This window comes from Balaenoptera acutorostrata, chromosome 15, assembly GCF_949987535.1.
Source record: "Balaenoptera acutorostrata chromosome 15, mBalAcu1.1, whole genome shotgun sequence".
Lineage (NCBI taxonomy): Eukaryota > Metazoa > Chordata > Mammalia > Artiodactyla > Balaenopteridae > Balaenoptera > Balaenoptera acutorostrata.
Window position 1 is genome coordinate 8,387,353 of NC_080078.1, and position 19,929 is coordinate 8,407,281.

A 19,929-nucleotide genomic window follows, 5' to 3' on the forward strand; every position below is an offset into this window, starting at 1 on the left:
GCTAAAGTTGGCCTGGATTTCTTTGTTCTCCCTGAATTCATGTCCTTACATGCAGGGGTGATCAATGAACTCTATTGACTTTCTATGCAATGTTTTTCATTCCTCTGATTGTAGGAAAACAAACCTCCCTGAAAATAGCAGAGGAGCCAGGGGGAGCATAACGCCCGTCCTTCAGGGATGGGCACAGAGTGAAACAGTGGTGGTGATTTACTAGGTCTTGAACTTGGGGACAGTAGCCTTTGCCTTAAATGCACTATGGCAGGCACCTCTCGACGGGCCTGTGAGAACAAGAGTCTGTCCTTGGCCGTCCCAGGCTGCTCCTCTCTGAGGCCAGTAAGCCAGCTGCGTGGGGGAGATGGAGCAGGGAGAGGTCCTGGCGAGCGTGGTGGGCTGGTAGCCGTGCCCCTTCAGCCTGGAGGTTTGGCTTCCTCCTTGGATGTCCTTTGTTGTCACACTCATTTGTCCCCTTCTACCTCACTAACCATGCTCCCACTCGACCTCACCCCTCACCCCTCAGAAACGTGAGGCAAGTGGGATCTGGGAAGAGAAAACCTAGAAGTGTGGCGTCCATGAGTGTATCTTGGCGTGGTGGGCAGGCGGCTTCCCTCTTGTGAGCACAACACGGACAGACAGCTGTTCTCTGTGAGGCACGGGGACTCTCCTCTTGACTTCCACCTGTTCCTGAAGCTCTCACAGCTGCTTCCTTTGCAGGCAGGGGCCGTCTCGGGCCTCAGAGGGCCTTGCCTTTGGCCCGCCTCTGCACTCTGTCCATTCCTGCTCAGCTGTTAAGATCCGTCACAGCCATTTCCCTTGCCCTGCGCTGCCCCTCCATGGCCACGTGAGGTCACTTCCCCAGGATTCCCACTTGGCCTCGGGGAGCTCTGTTGTCTCTGGCACTGGGAGGTTATCGTTTCAGCCCCTCTGTGAGACCTCTGTGGGAATCTTCTGAAGGACAGGAGAGAATACGGCCTTCTCCAGCCCTCATGCCCAGTCTTCAGTCACGTGACCCTTTCTTCCCCAAAGAATAGGCCAGTTTCCGCCCCGTGCTGAAGAAAACCAGCTCCCACGGCTGCTGGTTAGGTGAGGTGGCCAGAGTGTTCTGATGGAAAGAATTTGGAAGCGCTTACCGGGAGGGCTGCCGCGGTCTCGTTTGGGCCTTGATGGCGTTAGGGGAGCCTTCGTGACCCCCGAGGCAGAGCTCCTGCCCTAAGTGTCAAGGTGGTGGCCTGGGCCTCCAGCATGATGTACGCCTGTTTCCCCAGTGCACTGAATGTCGGTCCGGCCAGCACACCTGCTTGCTTAGAGGATGGTCCAGTTTGGCAATGTTAATTCCCATTCCCATCCGTCGCTGCCTTTTGGTAGATGAAAGCTACCGGGAAAAGAAGGGAAAGCAAGTGCCAATTAAAGTTCCAAAAAGATCAAGGCTTTGAGACCCTTAGAGATGTGCAGAAAACTGAGGCCAGAGCACTCGGGGCTGATAGAGGGGGCAGAGGAAGGGGCGTGGGCAGTGCCGAGCTGAGCATAAAATGAGCCCTGCCCTGGAGTCTGCCCTGCCCTAGCAGCCTGGGAACCTCATCCCTGGTCAGGGAAAAAGAAGGACATGCAATTCCTCCCCCCACCACCACCGTCTGTCCCATCGCAGGAACTGCCCCCACCAGCCCAGGCCCTGCTACCACCCCTTCCGTCACCACCTTCCCTCCAAAGAGACTGTGTCCACGCTGTCCGTGGCATCCTCCCCATTTTCATTTTTGGATGAAGTGACATTTAGCTTTAACAAGACATTTCCAAAGCGCCTAGTCTCCTCCAAAATGCTAATTTTAAAAGTTGGGCATTGTAGGTGAAGGACCTTAAAAAAAAAAAAAAAAGGCGAGTGAGAGAAAGACATTAGGCTAGGCATAAATGTACACTTCCCCATCCCCGCTATTCAACATTTAAAATAGCTTTGAGTTGCTTTTCATGGATCATTTTAGCTTATCCAATAGTGTAGAGTCTGTGTTACTGTAATTTCTGTAGCGTTTAGGCTTTCATTTCTACCGCAAAATATGTTATATGCTATGTATCAAGCTTTCTGTGATCAGAAAGGAAAGGTGCCTTATATCCCAATGTCATGGCTACACCCCTATGGAAAATAATCAGAAGCACAGTGTGTACGGAAGCATTGGGACTTCCGTTGGTGAAACCAGACACCAGTCAGCAAAATGCATTGAAGTGGCACGGGGCTGCTTTTGTTTTCTGGTTCCCTTTTTTCTCCTTTTTTCATTTTCCTTTTTTTTCTCTTTTCTCTTTTTTTTTTTTTTTTTTTTTTTTGCCTAGTTTGCTTTAAACAGAAAGCACTTAAATAGATGACTATGTGTAAAAGCTCTGTGCAATAGAAATCATTTTTCTTCATTTTTAAGATGTAACGTATTGCACACCAAATGAACTCAAAGTAAGCTTTAGACCAGGACGATTCAGGTTGTGGAGGAGTAGGACGAGTTTGTTCACTGTAGTTCCGTGTGTTCATGAACTGAAGGGAAAACAGGCCTCCCCAGCACCCCCCCCCACCCCCATCTCAGCTTGCCTCTTGCTGACCGCCAAGCTAGGCGTGTAGGGCCCACGGGCACCCACCAGAACTTCTGGCTGGGTGGCAGGGCGGGTGGAGGGGGTCTGTGACTCAGCAGCTGAGAACCTTCCCCAGTGTGAGACCGCAGCTCTGCCTTCCAGCACTTAACCTTTTCTTGTTGAGATGGATTGACTGCTACTGACCCGCCAGCGTGCGTGAGGATAATTATAAAAGGATGTTTCCTTGAGAAAAAAAAAATTATTTCTAGCCTCTTCTATTTATTATTAGGTTAATCCTTTAAGTACTTATCAGGAGTATATTGTTATTTTGTGTCGTTGTTGTTGTCATAAATGCTTTTTGCTATCACTCCAGTGGTTACCGTCTTCTGCCTCCTGCCCTCCCCCGCCCCAAAGAACCCAAGGGTCTGGAGATGCGGAGGGGGGGTGGGAGGGGGGAGGGGGAGGGGGGGCCAGCGGGGGCTCCTCCAGCAGAATCAGACGTCTGTCTCCAGGGCTGCCACCCAAACGCTGGTGGTCTCTACACGTCTAACTTTTCAAAATGAGAGAGTTGCTGAACAAAAAAAAAATGTACCAATGTAAGGAAAGGACACTCGCGTGAGGAGCTATAGAGGAGACTTAGAAAAAGCAAAGCTCAGTTCCCCAAAGCCTCCTAGAGCCTCTGGTCAGACTTCTGGGTTCATGGCGTTTCAGGAGCCCCGGGCAGAGCGGGTGCGGCGGCCTGGTCGAGCCTGACTTCCGGTGAGAGAGGTTTCCGGGCAAGGCTCACGTGGGCTGACAGGTTTCGGTTGGCTTTCGTTTCTGTTGTTGTTGTTTTCCTTGCCTGCAAAGTTGGTCAGAACCTTCTTGAGGAGCAACTGTGTTTCTTAGTCCGGCTGCGGCTTAAGGACCCGCCCCAGGGGGGTGGGGTGGAGTCCCTTATCCCCCTTCACGTGGTCAAGTGTGGAGGAAGTTTGGACCAGGGGCACAGCTTTCTGTGGCTAGAGGCACAGCCAACAAGACACCCAGTTACTTGCTCATCGGGTGTTGGGGTGCAGTGGGACTGGTGGTGGAGGCCAAGGTGGGGCTCCCAAAGGGCCCACCGACCACCGACTCACTCTCCGTGCCACGACTTTTCCCTCCTCTGACATCATTTGGGGTCCTGATTCTGTCCTTGTCTCTGAAAGAAAGCCCTCTGATGAAATAACGGCCCCCATCCCTCCCCTGCCAAAGGGTTTTCATTTCCCTCCAAGTAGTCTATGCATTTCTCTCTCTCTCTCTCTCTCTCTCTCACTTTCAAACCGTTTTCTGCCTCCTTGGGAAAACGGACTTCTCATGTCCCACTCTCTGAGACCCCCCTCAGAAAATGCTGTGCATTTTGGAGGCATGAGGATTCGTTCAAAATTCCGAAAGCATTTGCGGATAGCTTGTTATAAAAGTGGGAAAAAGCAAAAGAAAAGGCGGTGTCCCCCACGTCCCTTTCCACTGAGTAAGACCTAGCTCTTTGCGATTGTGCAATAAACTACTTGCCATGAGAGCGGGTGGCCACGCTCCTGCCCAGACTACTAACTAACACAGCACAGGACGGCCGGCCGCACGGCGGGCCTCTTCCAGATGACTCCTAATAAGCTCAGCTTCCCCCCCGCACCCCGTGTCTTGTGGTGTCTTACATTTTAGCAGTATTTTATATTTTCTGTAACGCACTAAGTCTTAGATGTTTTTAGAGCTCATCTGTTCATACTCACAATCACAGACTTGTGTTTTTTTTTAATCCTCACAATGACCCAATTGACCAAAAAAAAAACAAAAACAAAAAAAACAAAACACCATCATTTTTGTACAAATAGCTTTGAGAAAAGTCTCTGTTGTGTTGCTGTGAGCCATCTCTAGTAACATTTTATTTCTGCTATTTGTTTTCGACACGGTAAGTCAAAAGTTGATCCGCCTGGCGTGGGGGTGGGGGGAGGCACCCGTCGGCCCCTGGGCGTTGTCCCTTCTGTCTTCGGTTAGCCATACGCTGTTTGTTCTCAGCACTGTACAACGGTCCCTATATGATATGGAGAAGCAATATCACTGTATGAAACTCACACCATGTATTATTATTATTCACTAGCACCCTAGGTGTGATCATTGAAGTAAATATCTTTTATACAAACACAAGAACGTGTGGGTCGTTTTTATTTAAAGGGCTCTGGCCTGAGGAGGAGCAGCAAACACTTTCATTTTGGGTCCAAAGGGCACCTCGAGAATTGCCTTCCCGTGCTTCCTGGGGCGTGTGGCGTCGGGGCAGGTGTCGGCAGGAACCTGGGCCGGGGGTAGGATGGATGCGTGGGGATCTGGGGACCAGCAGGCCCTGCTGTCCTCAGGTCTCCGTCTGGGCACACGGTACGTGCTCCGTAAGGGCCTGCATCCCTGCTTGCTGTTATGTCGCCCTTACCGTTCGGGTACCTTTGAAGGGCTGGCCCTCCTGGCATCCGCCTCCTTGTCTGTGAAATGGGGGCACCATCGCGAGTCTCACAGGCCTGTGAGGACCAGGAACGGCGGGCGACCGTGTAGGGTGTGGCGCCGACGGCCTGGCCTCAGCCTGCTCCGTGGGGTCTCTTGCTTTGTCCCTGACTCCTGTGATGTGAAGAAGGACAAGCTCAGGGCACCTGTGAATGCAGGCGAATGGCTGGGAAGAGGAAGGCGGGAACCGTGTCTTGTGGGCTTCCAGAATGATCGGGCTCCTGAGAAAGGGCCTCTCCAGCCAGCGCTCGGGGCTGGAGGTGGGGAGAGCCCTGCAGAGTTGGCTGCTATGTGGTCCACGTGCTTGTGACCGAGGAGGCTTCTCGTCTCGAGATTTACAGGATTGGAAAAGAATTGCCATCCTCACCGATGTATGACTGGTGGTGGGGGGTGGGGTATATTAGTTCCTTGCGCCTTGATGTGTAGATTTCAGCATGTGAAGCTCCCACACATGATACAGAAGCGTGAGCTAAACGAGACTCCATTTCCCCTCCATAGGAGACCCCAGAGCAGGGAGAGTCTCCCATCAGTGCTGGGGGCTCCCAGCAGCCCCCGTCTCAACCCGTCACTCGGGTGTGGAAGTGTAGCGCTGTCCGCGAATGTCTGCCCACCCATCCTCCGTGGGAGAAGTTGGCATAAAACCAGTAAGGCTCTCCCAGTTCGGCGCTGAGAAACTTAAACCTCACTGGGAACCTTTTCTGTTTCTAGGTTAGGCACGCCCCCACTTTTTAAAGATCCTTTAACGAAATTAAAATATATAACGTAAAAAAATAAAAGCACTTAGCACAAACTCTTTTTACCCAGAAGATCTCCCCAGGTGCTTTTGCCGTGAGATTTAATTAAGCAGAACTGCAGTTGCACATGGTTTTGCAGGGCTGACTCTTGTTTTTGTAAACGGCCAGCTCCAGAGGCAGAAAAACGAGCAAGATTTCACGCTCTGACTGCAGTCGGGTGCTGTCCCCACGCAGGCAGAGCGTTCAGCCTCCCTGTGCACGGCCTTTCTCCTTTCTCTCTGGTTAAGTGGATCTGAGCAAAATTACGTGCCTTGTTTGATGCACTGGGGAATTGCAGGTTTATACAGGGTAAGGCGACATGATGATGTAATTATTAAAGTGCGTGAGTCGTCCCACAGCAATCCGGTCTGCTTGTGTTTCAAAGGGCTTTCAAGTGGCTGCCTTGGGGTGTGTTGCTATCTCCTCCATAGCCCTAGATGCTGGATTTGGGGGGCACGCAATTTGCAGGCCCACGTGTGGGGAGCCAGGGTGAGAACCCAGAGGGCTGGGCAGAACTGTTGTGACGTTGGTGGGCACTTGGGAAAAGGCTAGCAGATTTCACCAGAGTGGCCTTGACGTGGGAGGTGGCATTTGTGATGGACAGGCAGGGAGGACACCCAAATCGAGGGGCAGCACATGCACAGAAGAAGGGCGACAACCTGGCGGGTCAGTGGAGCAGGAAGCCGCGTGTGCTGGGGTAGGGCGTGCGAGGTGGGAGGGGGTTGACCATACTGTTCGTAAGAACAAAGCCAGGTCTGGAGGGATGCTTCACTAGGTGATGCTTGTTCTCTGATGTCAAGAAGGATTCAGGTGCAGCCGAGAGAGTCGCCAACCATACTTGGAGTGACGGGGCCCCAGCCAGGAAGTGCCCCCCTACCCCCTGAGCCCCCCAGCAAGTATGCACTCACTGATTGGGGTTCAGGGTCGCCCTGGGGCTCTGCGCTGGCAGATCTGCAGGCCCAATGCCAGGGCACAGCCTGGAGGGATCCGGGTGAGGCCTGAGCAGTTATCAGGTGGTGGGTCCAGCAGAGGCCAGCTGGCCCTGCCAGCCTCCTGCCGCCTGTGCCCAGCCACTTCTGCCCCAACCTGGGAGACCCTGCAGCCCTGGGGATCCCTGTGCAACCTCCCACCTAGAAGAAATGGTGCTTCCCTGCTGGGCGGAATCCGCCAGCGAATCGCACACTGAGGGTTCACTGTGGACCACTGCCCTGGGCGCTGGGGTTATAGCAGGGGACAAACAAGGAGCTGACCTTCTAGTGGGGGGAGGAAGATGATAGACATAATAAATGAATAAGTGAATCACATGGCCACTTAGGCGGTGCTAAGTGTTATGGGAGAAAAACAAGGCAAGGGGAGAGGAAGAGCAAGTGGGGGGCGGGTAAAGTTTTCAATAGGTGGTTAGGGTGGGCCTCACTAAGAAGGCAACATATGGACAGAGTCTTGACAGAGGTGAGGGAATGAACCACACAGACGCCCAAGGGAAGAACATTTCAGGCAGAGGGAACAGCAAGTGCAAAGGTCCTGTGGTACAAACGTGCCTGGAAACCAGTACAGCTGGAGCACAGTGACCAAGAGGGGGCGGCGGGAGGCGACGAGGTCGGAGAGGCAAGGGGGAGGTGCGGCAGGTGGGGCCTGGTAGGGCTCTGGCTGTTGTTACTCTGAGGGATGCGGGGGCCTATAGGATTTGAACAGAGGGTGGTCTGATCTTACCGTTTAAAAGGCTCTCTGGCTGTTGCTTCGTGACTAGATTGTAGGGGTGAGGGTGGAGGAAGGGAGACCAGTGCGGGGGCTGTTGCCACAATCCAGATGGGAGGTTGCGACCCAGACCGGGTGGTGGCAGTGGTGAAACTGATTGGATTCTGGATCTATCTGGACGAGAAAGCCAAAAGCAGGACATGTGACAGATGAGATGTAAGGAGTGTTGGAGAAGGGCAAGGATGGCCCCAGGGGTTCGGTTTGAGCCACTGAAGAATGGCCTTGCTTCTGCTCCTCTCAGCCCAGAGGGTGCCACCTCTTGGGGCCATGGGACCGGGGCTCCTGCTGGGCGAAGCAGACTTGGGGGATCAGGCTTCAGTTCGGACCCGTTAAGTTTGAGGTGTCACTTAGACAGCCAAGTGGAGGAGGAGCCCAGGGGAAGGAGTGGACTGGAGATGTACATGCATTGGAGGGTCATCGGCTTATAGATGGCACCCGAGGTGGCCAGAGTGAATGAGAGGAGAGAGAAAGGCGTGCAGGGGCGGCGCCCTGGGTGCAGCAGCATTCAGAGCTTAGAGGGGAGAAGGACCAGCAAAGGAACGCGAGAAGGAGCGGCCAGCGGGGCAGGAGGCCCGGGACAGTGCCCTGGAAACAGGTGCTGATGGGTCAGTAAGGTGAGGGCTGAGAAATGAGGACGGAGCGAGGTGTGAGGTCACCAGTGACCTTGGCGAGGACAGTTGGTGGAGTGGGCATCCAAGTCTGACGGGGAGCGTTTACGGAAGTGGACACTCAGACTAGGCACCTTCTTCAGGGCGTTTTGCTGGGGGGTCAGTGGGGTCAAGAGAATGGGAGGGCGTGCGTTTCAGATGGGAGGATAATGTGCGTGCGTGCTTGCGGGAAGAAGCAAGGGCCGCAGGACGCAGAGGAGACTTGCTGAGGACGCACAGAGCGAGGCGCTGGCATCTGCAGGCACAGGGAGGCATCTGTGGCCACCTGTGGGGCCCCCCGGGCACAGGGGTGGGGAGGGGGTGGGTGTGCTGGCGGCTCACCTCCCCTCAGATCCCTCCAGGCAGAGAGACAGTGCACGTTGGGCCCCTCCAGGGCTCCCGCCTGGCTCGCAGGTGGCTGATTTAATAAAGGGGTGCCCCGCGTTCGGGAAAGCCCTGGGTGTGACACCACCCGATCGCGATTGGGATGCGTTTCCGCATTTGATGGACCTGCAGTCAGAAATCAGGCCTTGACCCGCAGTCATAGTCTTGTCTCCTTAAGTCTTGACCTTGACGTCGCTTTGCTTTCTTTCTCCCCTCTGTGAAATTGAAATGCACCCCATAGAAAGCCCTTCCCGGCTTCTCCCAGAAGGACGAGGTCCCATAAACCTTCATAAGGGGAGGGGGGCTGCCTCGGACCCCCCTGACATGGGCCACCTTTCAGAGGCGAGGGGTCTCTCTCCACCACCCCACCCCAGCCCCAAGCCCCGCGTTCACCCCTCTGTTGCCCCTCCCCCTCCAAGACGCAGCCTCTCCCTCTGCACAGGCTTTGCCCCGGGTTGCAGATACTCCCTCCTGCAGCATCCTCCTGAAAAACCCCTCTCTTGAGCATGCCGCCCCCCCATCTGGCGTCCGTCCAGAGCGGGCTTGTCCCCACCTCTGCACCCCTGCTGCTCGCCCCCCTCCGCCACTACCTTGCCCGAACGCTCCAGCCTTTCTTGAGACCCCGGTGACCCTTCCTTACTCACTGACGGTCCCTATTCAACTTGGTGTCTTAACACGCTTCCTCCTGATCTCCCCCCTGCTTCCTGCTACCTCTTCTCCGGGTCTTTTCCGGGACACGCCTGAAAAGGTCAGCTTCCCCAGAAGTTCTGGCCATTCTCACCCAGCACGCTCTGGGCATCCATGTCCGCTGCTGGGCGCTCAGTCACCCCAGGACCCGGAGGTCTCCGCAGCCTGCATCTGCAGCCTGTGGGTCCCGCTCCCCACCATACACGTCCCCTTAGCCGTCCCACTAGCGCTTCAGACTTGCCATAGCCCAGCCACCCAGCGGCTCGCCCCTTCCCCATCTGGGGGGCCACTTCCAAGCACGGGCCCACCCTCCTGGGTTCTCCACAACAATGGGGGTCACGACTCTTTCCAGGGCCTTCTACTGCCTTGCCCCAGGGCCAGAATTCAAGCCCAGGTGGGCCAGACTCCAGCTCAGGACCCTCCCTTGACACCAAGTGGCCACCCAGAGATGTGATCCCAAATCTCGGTCTGCGTGTTCCCGCCCCCAGCAGAGGAGACGGAAGGAAGTCAGGGGTGGTGTGTCCCACCCAGGGCCTTCCCGCAGCCTTGCCCCATCACCTCCGCTGCCCCGCCTTTGCCCGGCTTCTTCCCGGTGCCCCACGGGCAGCTGCCTCCACGCCCGCCGCGAGGGCACGCCAGCCAGCCCTCAGCTTCACCCAGAGCCACCCCTTGGGGAGCAGCCAGCACTCAGCCGTGCACCCCCGGAGGTCCCCTCAGCGGCTCACCCGGTGTCTGGGAGCATCTACAGCAGCGGCTGAGGCAGGCCCTCCAGAGCAGCTTAACCGAGTGGCCTGGCACCCACTGGCTGGGGCAGCCTAGCGCAGAGGGCTTGCTGGCAGGGCCCTCACACGCACACCGAGTGTCACGTGTGCACGGGCAGGGACCTGGGTACCCACCCCCCCCCCCCAGCACCAGACACAGGCACAGACGCGCAGGGAACCGGGCCTGGATGTCCCGTCTCCCCCCCACCCGCGGACGGCTCCTGGAGCTGCAGGCCGCTCCTTACGCAGGGGCCTGCCGAGGAATCATCTCACTGACATTTTGTCTAACTTTTGTGCCGTGCTTGGGCCCCCTCAGACCCACGCTGCATACACAGCTCCCGGGACTGAGCAGCAGGCCCCCTCTCCACGGGCTCCCCGACCTGCACCCTGTGTCTTCTGTCCCCGGGGCCCTCACCCCTCAAGGTGGGAGGCTGCCCACCTGAGCCCTCTCTGGGCTCCACACCCTCCGCTCATCCCCGGGGGGTCTGTCCACCCAGAGCCATTTTTGGACGCGCTCCTGTGTGTGGCTGTCCCTATGGACGCCCAGCGCCCAGAACTGAACCTGTCGCCTCCCGCAGTCCAGGACCTTCACCTCTAACAGTGATGCCCTCAGGACTTCCCCGGCGGTCCAGTGGTTAGGACTCCATGCTTCCACTGCAGGGGGCATGGGTTCGATCCCTGGTCAGGGAACTAAGATCCCACATGCTGTGTGGCACGGTGGGGAAAAAAAAATTTTTTTTTTAATTTTTAAAAATTAATAATGATGCCCTCTCCCTACATACACCTCACCATGACTCCCATCCACCTTCCTCCTATGCGTGTGTGATGCTCACCAAGGCCCCGCCGCCCAGGCCGGCGGGTGATGACACTTGGGGGGCCTCTCTGGGCCTCTCCCCTCTGGGGTCTGCTTAGAGCTCCTGTAGGCCACCCAGGGCCTGCAGGCTGAAGGCCAGACCCCAACCCTGCCACCCACGGTCCTCCCTCCATACCCCAGCCCTGCCCTCCGGTCCAGCCTCTTTCCCCAGCCCCACCGTGGACCCCTCACTTCGGCCGACACCACCTACCCGCCAGGTACAGAAGGAGCTGGAGGAAATCCACTCAGAGCCTGAAGCAGTGGAGACCCTGATGTGGGGAGGGCTTAGACATAGTCGGCGGTGCCCACCCTGGGGTCTGGACGGTCCCAGGCCGGGAGGCCTCGGTTCCTCCATCTGTAAAATGGAAATCATCTTAGCTGACTGATGGGACTGTCGTGAGGTGTGTAAAGAGCTGGGTGTGCAGCAGACACCCAGGAGATGGAGCAGGTGAGGGTGAGGCTGGCTGGTGAGCAGGCCGCGCGGTGAGGGGTGAGTCTGCCCAGGAGGGCCGGGGGCCATTCTCCTGGCACTGCCCACAGCCTGAGGCCTTGGGGCATTTCTGAGGCAACAGTGCCCCCTGGTGGCCACACAGTCTACCCGAAAGCACAGCACTCCAGGCCTCAGGCCTCAGGCCTCGGCTACCCTCTCTGCGGCTCTGAGCAGGGTTTACTGTCGCCATTTTATAAATGAGGCCCAGACAGGGCAAGTCGCTGCCCAGAGTCACACAGCCAACCAGAAGTAGGGCCAGACCTCAAACTCGGGTCTGCCCAGCTGCCAGGCCACTGCTGTCCTCCCTGCTGACGGCAGCTGAAGGCACCCACGGGGACTGTGCTGGGAGACTCAGCAACATCTCCCACCTCCAGAAAGGCAGGAAAGTCCCCACACAGAATTATTTTGGATTTGCTTTGTTGTAAAGACAACACCTGGCACCGGGCTGGGAGAGAGGGACGGGGCTCTGGGCCAGGGGAGTCCTGGGGGAGCTGCCCCATCCCTAACGCTGCGCTGAAGCCTCTCGGCGGAGGGGCCGAGCAAGTCCGGTGTCAGTGGAACCCCTCACTCCCCCAGCCCCTGCTCGGTCTGAGGGAGGCCGGCCTGCCCCCCTCTGCACCTCGCACTGCGCCTCCCTTACCTTTCTCCCCACTCCTACCCCCCGCGGCCCTCTCTGGTCATTATCCCAGGGCATCAGCCCTGGAAGAAACTTGGGGCTCATTGAGTTCAGCTTCCTTGCCCTGCTAGACGGAAGCAGTGAGGCCTGGGGAGGGAGAGGGGCTGGTCACAGCAGAGCCGCGGAGGGGGCTGCCCATTGCTCCTAAATCTTTGACATGGGCCCCTTCCCCTACTCAGCGAATTCCATGAGCAGCTCATGCCAGGAGTACCCCACCCCTGCCGGCTGGGCTAATGCTGGTCCCTCGGGCAGGGGCACAGGCCGTGGGTTGGGAGGCACAGAGCGGGGAGAGCACCACGGGTCCCACCAGGCTGCCTCTGACGGCCATGTCTTCCTTTGGCACAGGGCGCTGTGCAGAGCTGCAGGTCCACATCACTGAGGTCACGGCCACAGCAGCCGAGCAGAGGGACCTGATCGCCCGCTTGGAGCAGGACCTCAGCACCATCCAGCCCATCCAGCGTCCGGATGCCGAGGTGAGCCCCCCCCAACCCCGACCCTGCCCCCGCACCACCTGCCCAGGGCTCTCTCAGCCTCACTAAATACCAGCTTTCCAAGTAAGCCAGCCTGTCCCTCAGGCAGCTGGTGTCCACCTGCCCCGCCCCAAGCCCCACAGGGGCTGTCACCTACAGCCTCTGGGTTTTGTCCGCTCACTTCACCACAAAGGCCCCATTCGGGATGCCCAGCCACAGGGCAAAGGGCACAAAGCCCCCTGCGTCCGGGCACTGGCTTGTACCTCTGCCCTGGGAGCTCTGGGCAGAAGCAAGGCCGGGATTATCCACCCATCTCACAGCTAGAGGACCTGAGGCCCCGAGATCAGGGAAGGCTGGAGCCCTAAGGACCCTTAGAGGTCATCACATCACCCACCTCATTTTACAGATGAAGAAATGGGGCTCAGGGAGAGAAGCTGGGCTGGCCCAAGGCCACACAGCAGGCTGGCTGGCAGGGCCCGGTTCGCCCGGCCTCTGACGCCCGTCAGGGCCAAACGGCCCGGTGTGAACCCCACCGCTGAGCTCTGGCCTTGGGGTGAACCTGGGGCCCAGCTTTATCTTCGGTGGCCCACACGAGGCATCCTCTTAGGACCTACCACTGCTGTGCCCAACCCCTGCCGCCAGACCGCCCCAGCTGCTCCTTGCCCCCTATTTGCTTGGCCCCCTGGAAGGCTGTGCTCAATGCCCAGTGTGGAGGCGCCTCCCTGACCTCTTCTTCTCACCTGCAGGGCGCAGCCGAGCTGGGCCTGGAGAAGATCCCCGAGCCCATCAAGGAGGCCACCGCCCTGTTCTATGGTGAGGAGGGGCCTAGGCAGTGATGGGCAGGGCGGGAAGGGAAAAGAGGTGGTACGGCCTGGGCCCTGGGCCCTAAAGAGCGCTCTCCGCCCTCAAAGAAGGTCAGACCTCGACTCCAGCAATGCAGCAGAAACCCAAAAGAGGGGGTGAGCCCCCCACTTGCCCTTCTAGGCCTCACCCCCCCCACCATGGGACCCTGACCCCCTCGGCCCCGCCAGAAGCCGTCGAAGGCTGGTGGGCGTTGGCTCCCTGGGGAGGCCTCAGCCCTGAGATGCAGCCAGAGGGCTGGAGGGGAGGTGCCTCCTTGGGTGTCGAGGCCAGAACCCGGGGCTGCTGGGCCAGGACACGGTGGCGGTGGTAGGGGATACCCAGTCCCCTCAGTGTCCCTTTGCTTTCCCCAGGAAGTGGGGGCCCAGTCTGACAGATGTAAGGGTCTCAGATCCAAGTATAGAACAAGGGGAGGGTCTCTGGGGCCTGGCCCTCGGACAGTGCAGGCAGGAGGGGCCCACCTCAGGGACCCTCCCCTCCCGAGGCCCCCTATTCTCATGCCCCACCCCTTGCTGCTCCCCTGGCCCCTCTCCCCCTTCCCCGACCTCTCAGCACCTTGTGGCTTCCACCCCATGGCACTTGGCCAGAGCTCCCTCGGGGCTGGTGACCTGAGGGCCCACTGCTGGGCTGTGCCTCCCGCTACTCCAAGCCACTGTCCCCTCCCTCCTAGGACCCTCAGCACCAGCCAGCAGCACCCTCCCCGAGGGCCAGGTGGACTCGCTGCTCTCCATCATCTCCAGCCAGAGGGAGCGCTTCCGGGCCCGGAACCAGGAGCTGGAGGCTGTGAGTCACATCCTTCTCTCCCTTACACTCCTTGGACCTGAGGACACCGTAGAGGACACACAGGCTTGGGGGAGAAAGATGTGTCACAGACCATAAACCTCAGTGGGATTAGATTTGTTCTGTGCAATCAGGGAGGGCTTCCTAGAGGAGGTGATGCCACACTGGGCTTTGAAAGAAGATTCAGACACTCAAGGTAAAGGAGTGAGTGGAAACATGGGGCCAAGGAGCCGGAAGGGAGTGCATGGACAAAACAGAGAGTCGCCAGGCAAGGACCCTAGTGCCAGGCTGGGGCGCCACCAAAGGGTTTAAGCAGGGGACCAACACTGCCAGGATGGATGGTAAGAAGGTCACTCAGGCAGCCAGTTCAGGACAGAAGCCTGGCCCGGGAAGACGATTTGGGGGTGGTCACCGTCGTCCAGGAAGAAACATCTCAATCAGGTGGGAGTTAGTAGGGGCAGGTCCCAGGGAAGAGAGTCTTTGAACCCTATGAAGAGGAACAGTGTACAGATGGCCAGGAGCTCTGTGGGGTCTGAGAGAGCTTGCTGGCTGCTAAGCACCCAGCTGGTGGCCCTCCTGGAGGAGCCCCATAGGGAAAGGGGCAGTCTAGTCTGCAAAGGTGACCGTCCGACTGCACGTGGGTCTTTCACACGCAGTGCCTCCTTAGGGACTCTGCAGACCACCACCCCCAACCCACCCCCCACCCCCTGCATCCCACAGAGCCAGCCCAGGTCCCCCGATCACTCTCCCAGTAGAGAGAGGAGCCAAGAAGATCTCCGTCTTCTCAAAGAGTCACGGCTTGAGTGGATGGTGGAATGTCTCGACCCTTGCTCTCCACACCCACAGCTTCCCCCATGGGGTTTCCAGGCTGAGCTCCTGGGGAGGGAGACATTCGCTGAACGCCCACTGTGGGCCAGGCCCAGTGCTGGTCCAGTGACAAGGGTGGACCAGATCCAGTGGGACCCTCTATGATGTGGGCTCTGGAGCAAGAGGCTTCAAATGAAGGACCGTCAGGACTGCTCCCCTCACAGCTGCCTGCACGGACAGTGGACAGGGAATACCCACACGCCCCTGGGGGACAGGGGACGGTCACTGTGGAAGGCTAGACAGCCCTTAAAAGAAGGTCTTCAAATTAGATCAAATAGGGAGGAAAGAGTATTTATAATAGTCTACCTTTTGCTTTAAAAATCTAGACTTTTTACCATGTACTTGTATTAAGTCATGGTAAAAGACACATCACTTAAAATTTACCATCTTAACCATTTTTAAGTGTACAGCTCAGTGGCATTAAGTACATTCACATTGTTAGGCAACCATCACCACCATCCATTCCCAGAACTTCTTCATCAGCCCAAACTGAAACTCTGTACCCATTAAACACTTACTCCCCATTTCCGTCCCCCTGTCCTCCTGTAACCACCATTCTACCCTGACTCTATGAATTTGACTCTTCTAGGCATCTCATATAGGTGGAATCATAGAACATTTGTCTTTTTGTGACTAGCTTATTTCACTCAGCATAATGTCCTCCGGGGTCATCCATGTCATAGCAGGTGTCAGAACTTCCTTCCTCTTTCAGGCTGAATAATATTCCATTGTATTGATGGACCACATTTTGTTTATCCTTTCATCTTTCCATGGACACTTGGGTTGCTTCCACCTTTTTAGCTGTTGTGAATAATGCTGCTATGAACATGGGAAGGCAAATTATCTCAAAGTCCCTGCTTTCAGTTCTTTGGCGTGTATGCCCAGAGTGGAATTGATGGATCATATGGTAATTTTATTTTTAATTTTTTGAGGAACTGCCACACTACCATGGACTTTTCTTGTCCTTTTGAATTTTTCACAGTGTGAAGAAAACACCTATTTAAGCATTTTAATAAGTTGGAAAATGAGTTCACATTTCACTTTGCCCCTAGATTGGCAAACATTAAAATCACGTATTGTATGGTTCCGTTTACACAAAATGTCCAGAATAGGCAAATCCATAGGGACAGGAAGTAGATTAGTGGTTGCCGGGGGATGGGGAGTGATTGATGACAGGTGTGGGGTTTCTTATTGGGGTGATAGAGATATTCTGGAATTAAATAGTGGGGATGGTTACATAACACTGTGAATATACCAAAAAAAAAAAAAAACTGAATTGTACACATTAAAATGGCGATGTTTATGTTATATGAATTATATCTCGATAATAATTTTTAAGCTGATAATACCATAAACAAACAACATGAAGAAAGTGATCCAAGAGCTGTGACTTCTGCCTGGTGCGGGGTCTCCCCAGAGCAGGCAGCTTTGAGCAGAGGCTGGCAGGTCAAGGACACGGCCCCAGGCCAAGCAGGGGTTCCAGGTAGACAGAGCAGGACCTGTGCCAGCACAGAGGCCTCTCGCCACACGCCTTCCACTGCTGGCCCTGCCCACCTGCCCACCCGCCCACCTGCCTGCCCCCAGGAGAACCGCCTGGCGCAGCACACCATCCAAGCCCTGCAGAGCGAGTTGGACAGCCTGCGCGCGGACAACATCAAGCTCTTCGAGAAGATCAAGTTCCTGCAGAGCTACCCTGGCCGGGTAAGTGCCCTCCACAAGTTCAGCCCCAGATGTACCAGGCAAGGGAGAGAGGTGGTCCGGGCACATCCGGGCGGGAGGGCTGGGGGCAGTGACCTGCTAGGCAGCACTGGGCCTGGGGGCCCTCAGAGGGCATCCGACCCCCGACCCCCTGTGCCTGCCAGCTGTCCTCCCTAGGCTGGGGAGAGCCTCCCGCAGTGGAGCCCTTATGGACATTCGTTCATCAGAACCAGCCAGGAGGTGGTGAGGTCCAGCAAGAGGCAGGGGTTCACAGGACTCAGGCCCACAGGGGTCCACAGGACTCAGGCCCACAGGAGTCACAGTGACTCCTCTGTGAAATGGGGGTGACCCACTAGTTGATCCCAGGATGTGGGAATTTAACCCCAGGGATGTTGAACATACAGGACAGGCCTGGGGAATTTTTTTTTTTAATAAATTAATTTATTTATTTTTGGTTGCGTTGGGTCTTCGCTGCTGCGCACAGGCTTTCTCTAGTTGCAGCGAGTGGGGACTACTCTTCGTTGTGGTGCACAGGCTTCTCATTCATTGTGGTGGCTTCTCTTGTTGCGGAGCACAGGCTGTAGGTGTGCGGGCTTCAGTAGTTGTGGCTCACGGGCTCTAGAGCACAGGCTCAGTAGTTGTGGCGCACGGGCTTAGTTGCTTCGCGGCATGTGGGATCTTCCCGGACCAGGGCTCGAACCCGTGTCCCCTGCATTGGCAGGCGGGTTCTTAACCACTGTGCCACCAGGGAAGTCCCTGGGCTGGGGGAATTCTTATGTTTTAAACTTATATTAAAAAACAGAAAAAACAAAAAAACAGAATTTGGTCCAACATTCCAAAAACCTATCAAGAGAATGCAACAGAAAGCTACACACCCTGTTCTGAGCCAGGAGGGCCCTCCCTGGCTTCTCTCAGCCCTCGGGCCTCACAGGGGACCACCTTGTGCAAGAAAACCCTTCTGAGACTGTGGGGAGACAGGATGGGCAGTAGAAGGATGGGGAGCAGTGACACGCTGGTTGGGGGCCTCCCTGGGACAAGACTCTCAGCCACCGGCCCCCAAACCACCGGTTGGAGCTGTTCTCAGGCCACCAGAGGGCGCCCAGACTCCGTGCAAACTACACCGTGGGTGGCCCACTGCGGGGCTGGGGGTCCCTCGTCTCCCAGGTGCTGGCCTGTGCTCCACAGCCACCCTGCACACTCCCAGCGAAGCCCCTCCAAACCCACCTCCCTGCACGGCGCCCTGCCCTGTCCATCTTATACATTCCAGCCCCCCTCTGGGCCTTAATTCCCCTACCTGCCCTGAGGCACCGTGGCCCTGACCCCAGGCGGAGACCTCTGACCCCGGGCAGTGCCCCTGGACACGTGGCACCGTGCCTGTCACACTGTCACCTGGGGCCTTCTCCCCGCCTCCACCGTGCTAAGGAGGAAACTGGGGTTCCCTATGATGCTGTCGGCCTGCAGTCCTCGGCCCTGGCCTTCCTGTTGGGTCCCTTGACTGTGACAGGGCTCCCTCCTCCTTTGTTCGCAGGGCGGCGGCAGCGACGACACAGAGCTGCGGTACTCGACCCAGTACGAGGAGCGCCTGGACCCCTTCTCCTCCTTCAGCAAGCGGGTGCGTGGACACGGCCATCACCAGCTCACCTGGCCTCAGCCTCCCTCCAGACCCACCCCCACCCCCCGCCAGCCCTGGTCTCACCCTGCAGCCCCCCACACTGCACCCTGACACACCAGACCATCAGGGCAGCCCCCAGGCTCGCTAGGGTACCGTGAAGGCCCGGGGTCTACCCGGAGTGGGCCCAGAGTGCCAGGAACACCTGCTGATGCGGAGGGCTATGGGAGGGTGTGTGACAGCGACCGGCTTAGCCCTGGGTGCACACTCTGGGGGGCAGGCAGACAAGCAAAGAGCTCCCAGTGTAAGGTGACTTAACGGTGGGGGGGCGGGGAGCTTGTAACTCCCCCTCCCCCTGCCCTGAAGACCTTCCTGCTATAGGCAGAATCGGCCACCGCAGAGGGGGCAGCAGCTCCCGTCACTGGCTCTGCTCACACAGAGGTTGGGGGAGCCTAGGATGTCACCCTGAGTGGGGCTGGGCGCCAGGGAGCTCCTGGCAGGCCCCCGGGATTCTGCGGGGACAGCAGGGCAGGGTCCCTCTCTGCAGTGAGCTGGAGCACTGGGGACCCTTTGGGGTCCTCTCCTCATCCCTCCTCCTCCTTCAGGAGCGGCAGCGGAAATACCTGAGCCTAAGCCCCTGGGACAAGGCCACGCTCAGCATGGTGAGTACGCCCCGCCTCCCCCCGTGCCCCCGCCGTGTCAGGCCTGGGCCTCTGGCTCTGGGCACCTTGTCACCTGCCCTCCAGCCCAGTCTGGAAAGCCCCAGGGACCCCGCTGCCCCTCACAGGCTCCGTCAAGAGTAGCTATGCGACCCGAAACAGGGTCCCTCCCACTCTGGGGCAGCAGCATAATTCATGGTAGGTTCTGGAACTGTGCCGCAGGGGGCGCCATTCCCTAGAGTTCCTGTGGCCCAAGTTCCCAGCCTAAACACTGGAGTGAAAGGCCAGCTGCCTGCCCTTCCCTCCCCTTGCTGCCCCGGGATGGGTGAGCCCTGCAGGGGTGGGTGAGGCCTGCCCCATCCCTACTCATGCCTCGCTTGTTCCCCAGGGGCGGCTGGTTCTCTCCAACAAGATGGCCCGCACCATCGGCTTCTTCTACACACTATTCCTGCACTGCTTGGTCTTCCTGGTGAGTGTCCAGGCGCGGCCAGGGATGCGTTCACCACGCTCCCCCCGTCTACCCCCAGGCATAGCGTCTGCTCTTGGCTACTTCTCTCCCCATCAGGGGCCTCATCCCACCCTGGGGACCACAAGCCCACCCATCAGGCTGTTTGGCTGGGGCGGCAGCCCGGCTGACTCCACCCAGGGCCCAGTCCCGGAGGGGCTTGGTAGAGGGAAGGGCCGCTGTGGGAGGCTGACAGGTGGGAAAACAGGTCTAATTGACTCTACTGAGGGACAGCCAGGTGGGCTGCACAGAGAAGGGACATCTTGAGCTGAATCTCCTCGGGCACAGAGGGGCATTCCAGTTAGTGAACACAGCACATGCAGGGACCTAGTGATGCCTGCGTGTCCACCACGTGTGGGGAGAGGTGGGGGTAGGGCGTGCCTATGGAAGGCTCCAGCCTCAGGGATCCCC

At 57.5% G+C, this 19,929-nt stretch overlaps 1 protein-coding gene across 3 annotated transcripts in view; it reads left to right on the forward strand.

Annotated features, from left to right (window-relative positions):
- Positions 1 to 19,929, forward strand: part of CUX1 (cut like homeobox 1) — a 376,899-nt gene that overhangs the window by 355,458 nt on the left and 1,512 nt on the right. For all 3 annotated transcript variants that reach the window (XM_057528361.1, XM_057528360.1, XM_057528359.1), the window contains exons 15-21: positions 12,415 to 12,542; positions 13,286 to 13,352; positions 14,071 to 14,183; positions 16,632 to 16,748; positions 18,274 to 18,357; positions 18,960 to 19,016; positions 19,402 to 19,482. In XM_057528361.1, coding sequence (XP_057384344.1) covers positions 12,415 to 12,542; positions 13,286 to 13,352; positions 14,071 to 14,183; positions 16,632 to 16,748; positions 18,274 to 18,357; positions 18,960 to 19,016; positions 19,402 to 19,482 — 647 coding nt within the window. The remainder of the gene's footprint in view (positions 1 to 12,414; positions 12,543 to 13,285; positions 13,353 to 14,070; positions 14,184 to 16,631; positions 16,749 to 18,273; positions 18,358 to 18,959; positions 19,017 to 19,401; positions 19,483 to 19,929) is intronic.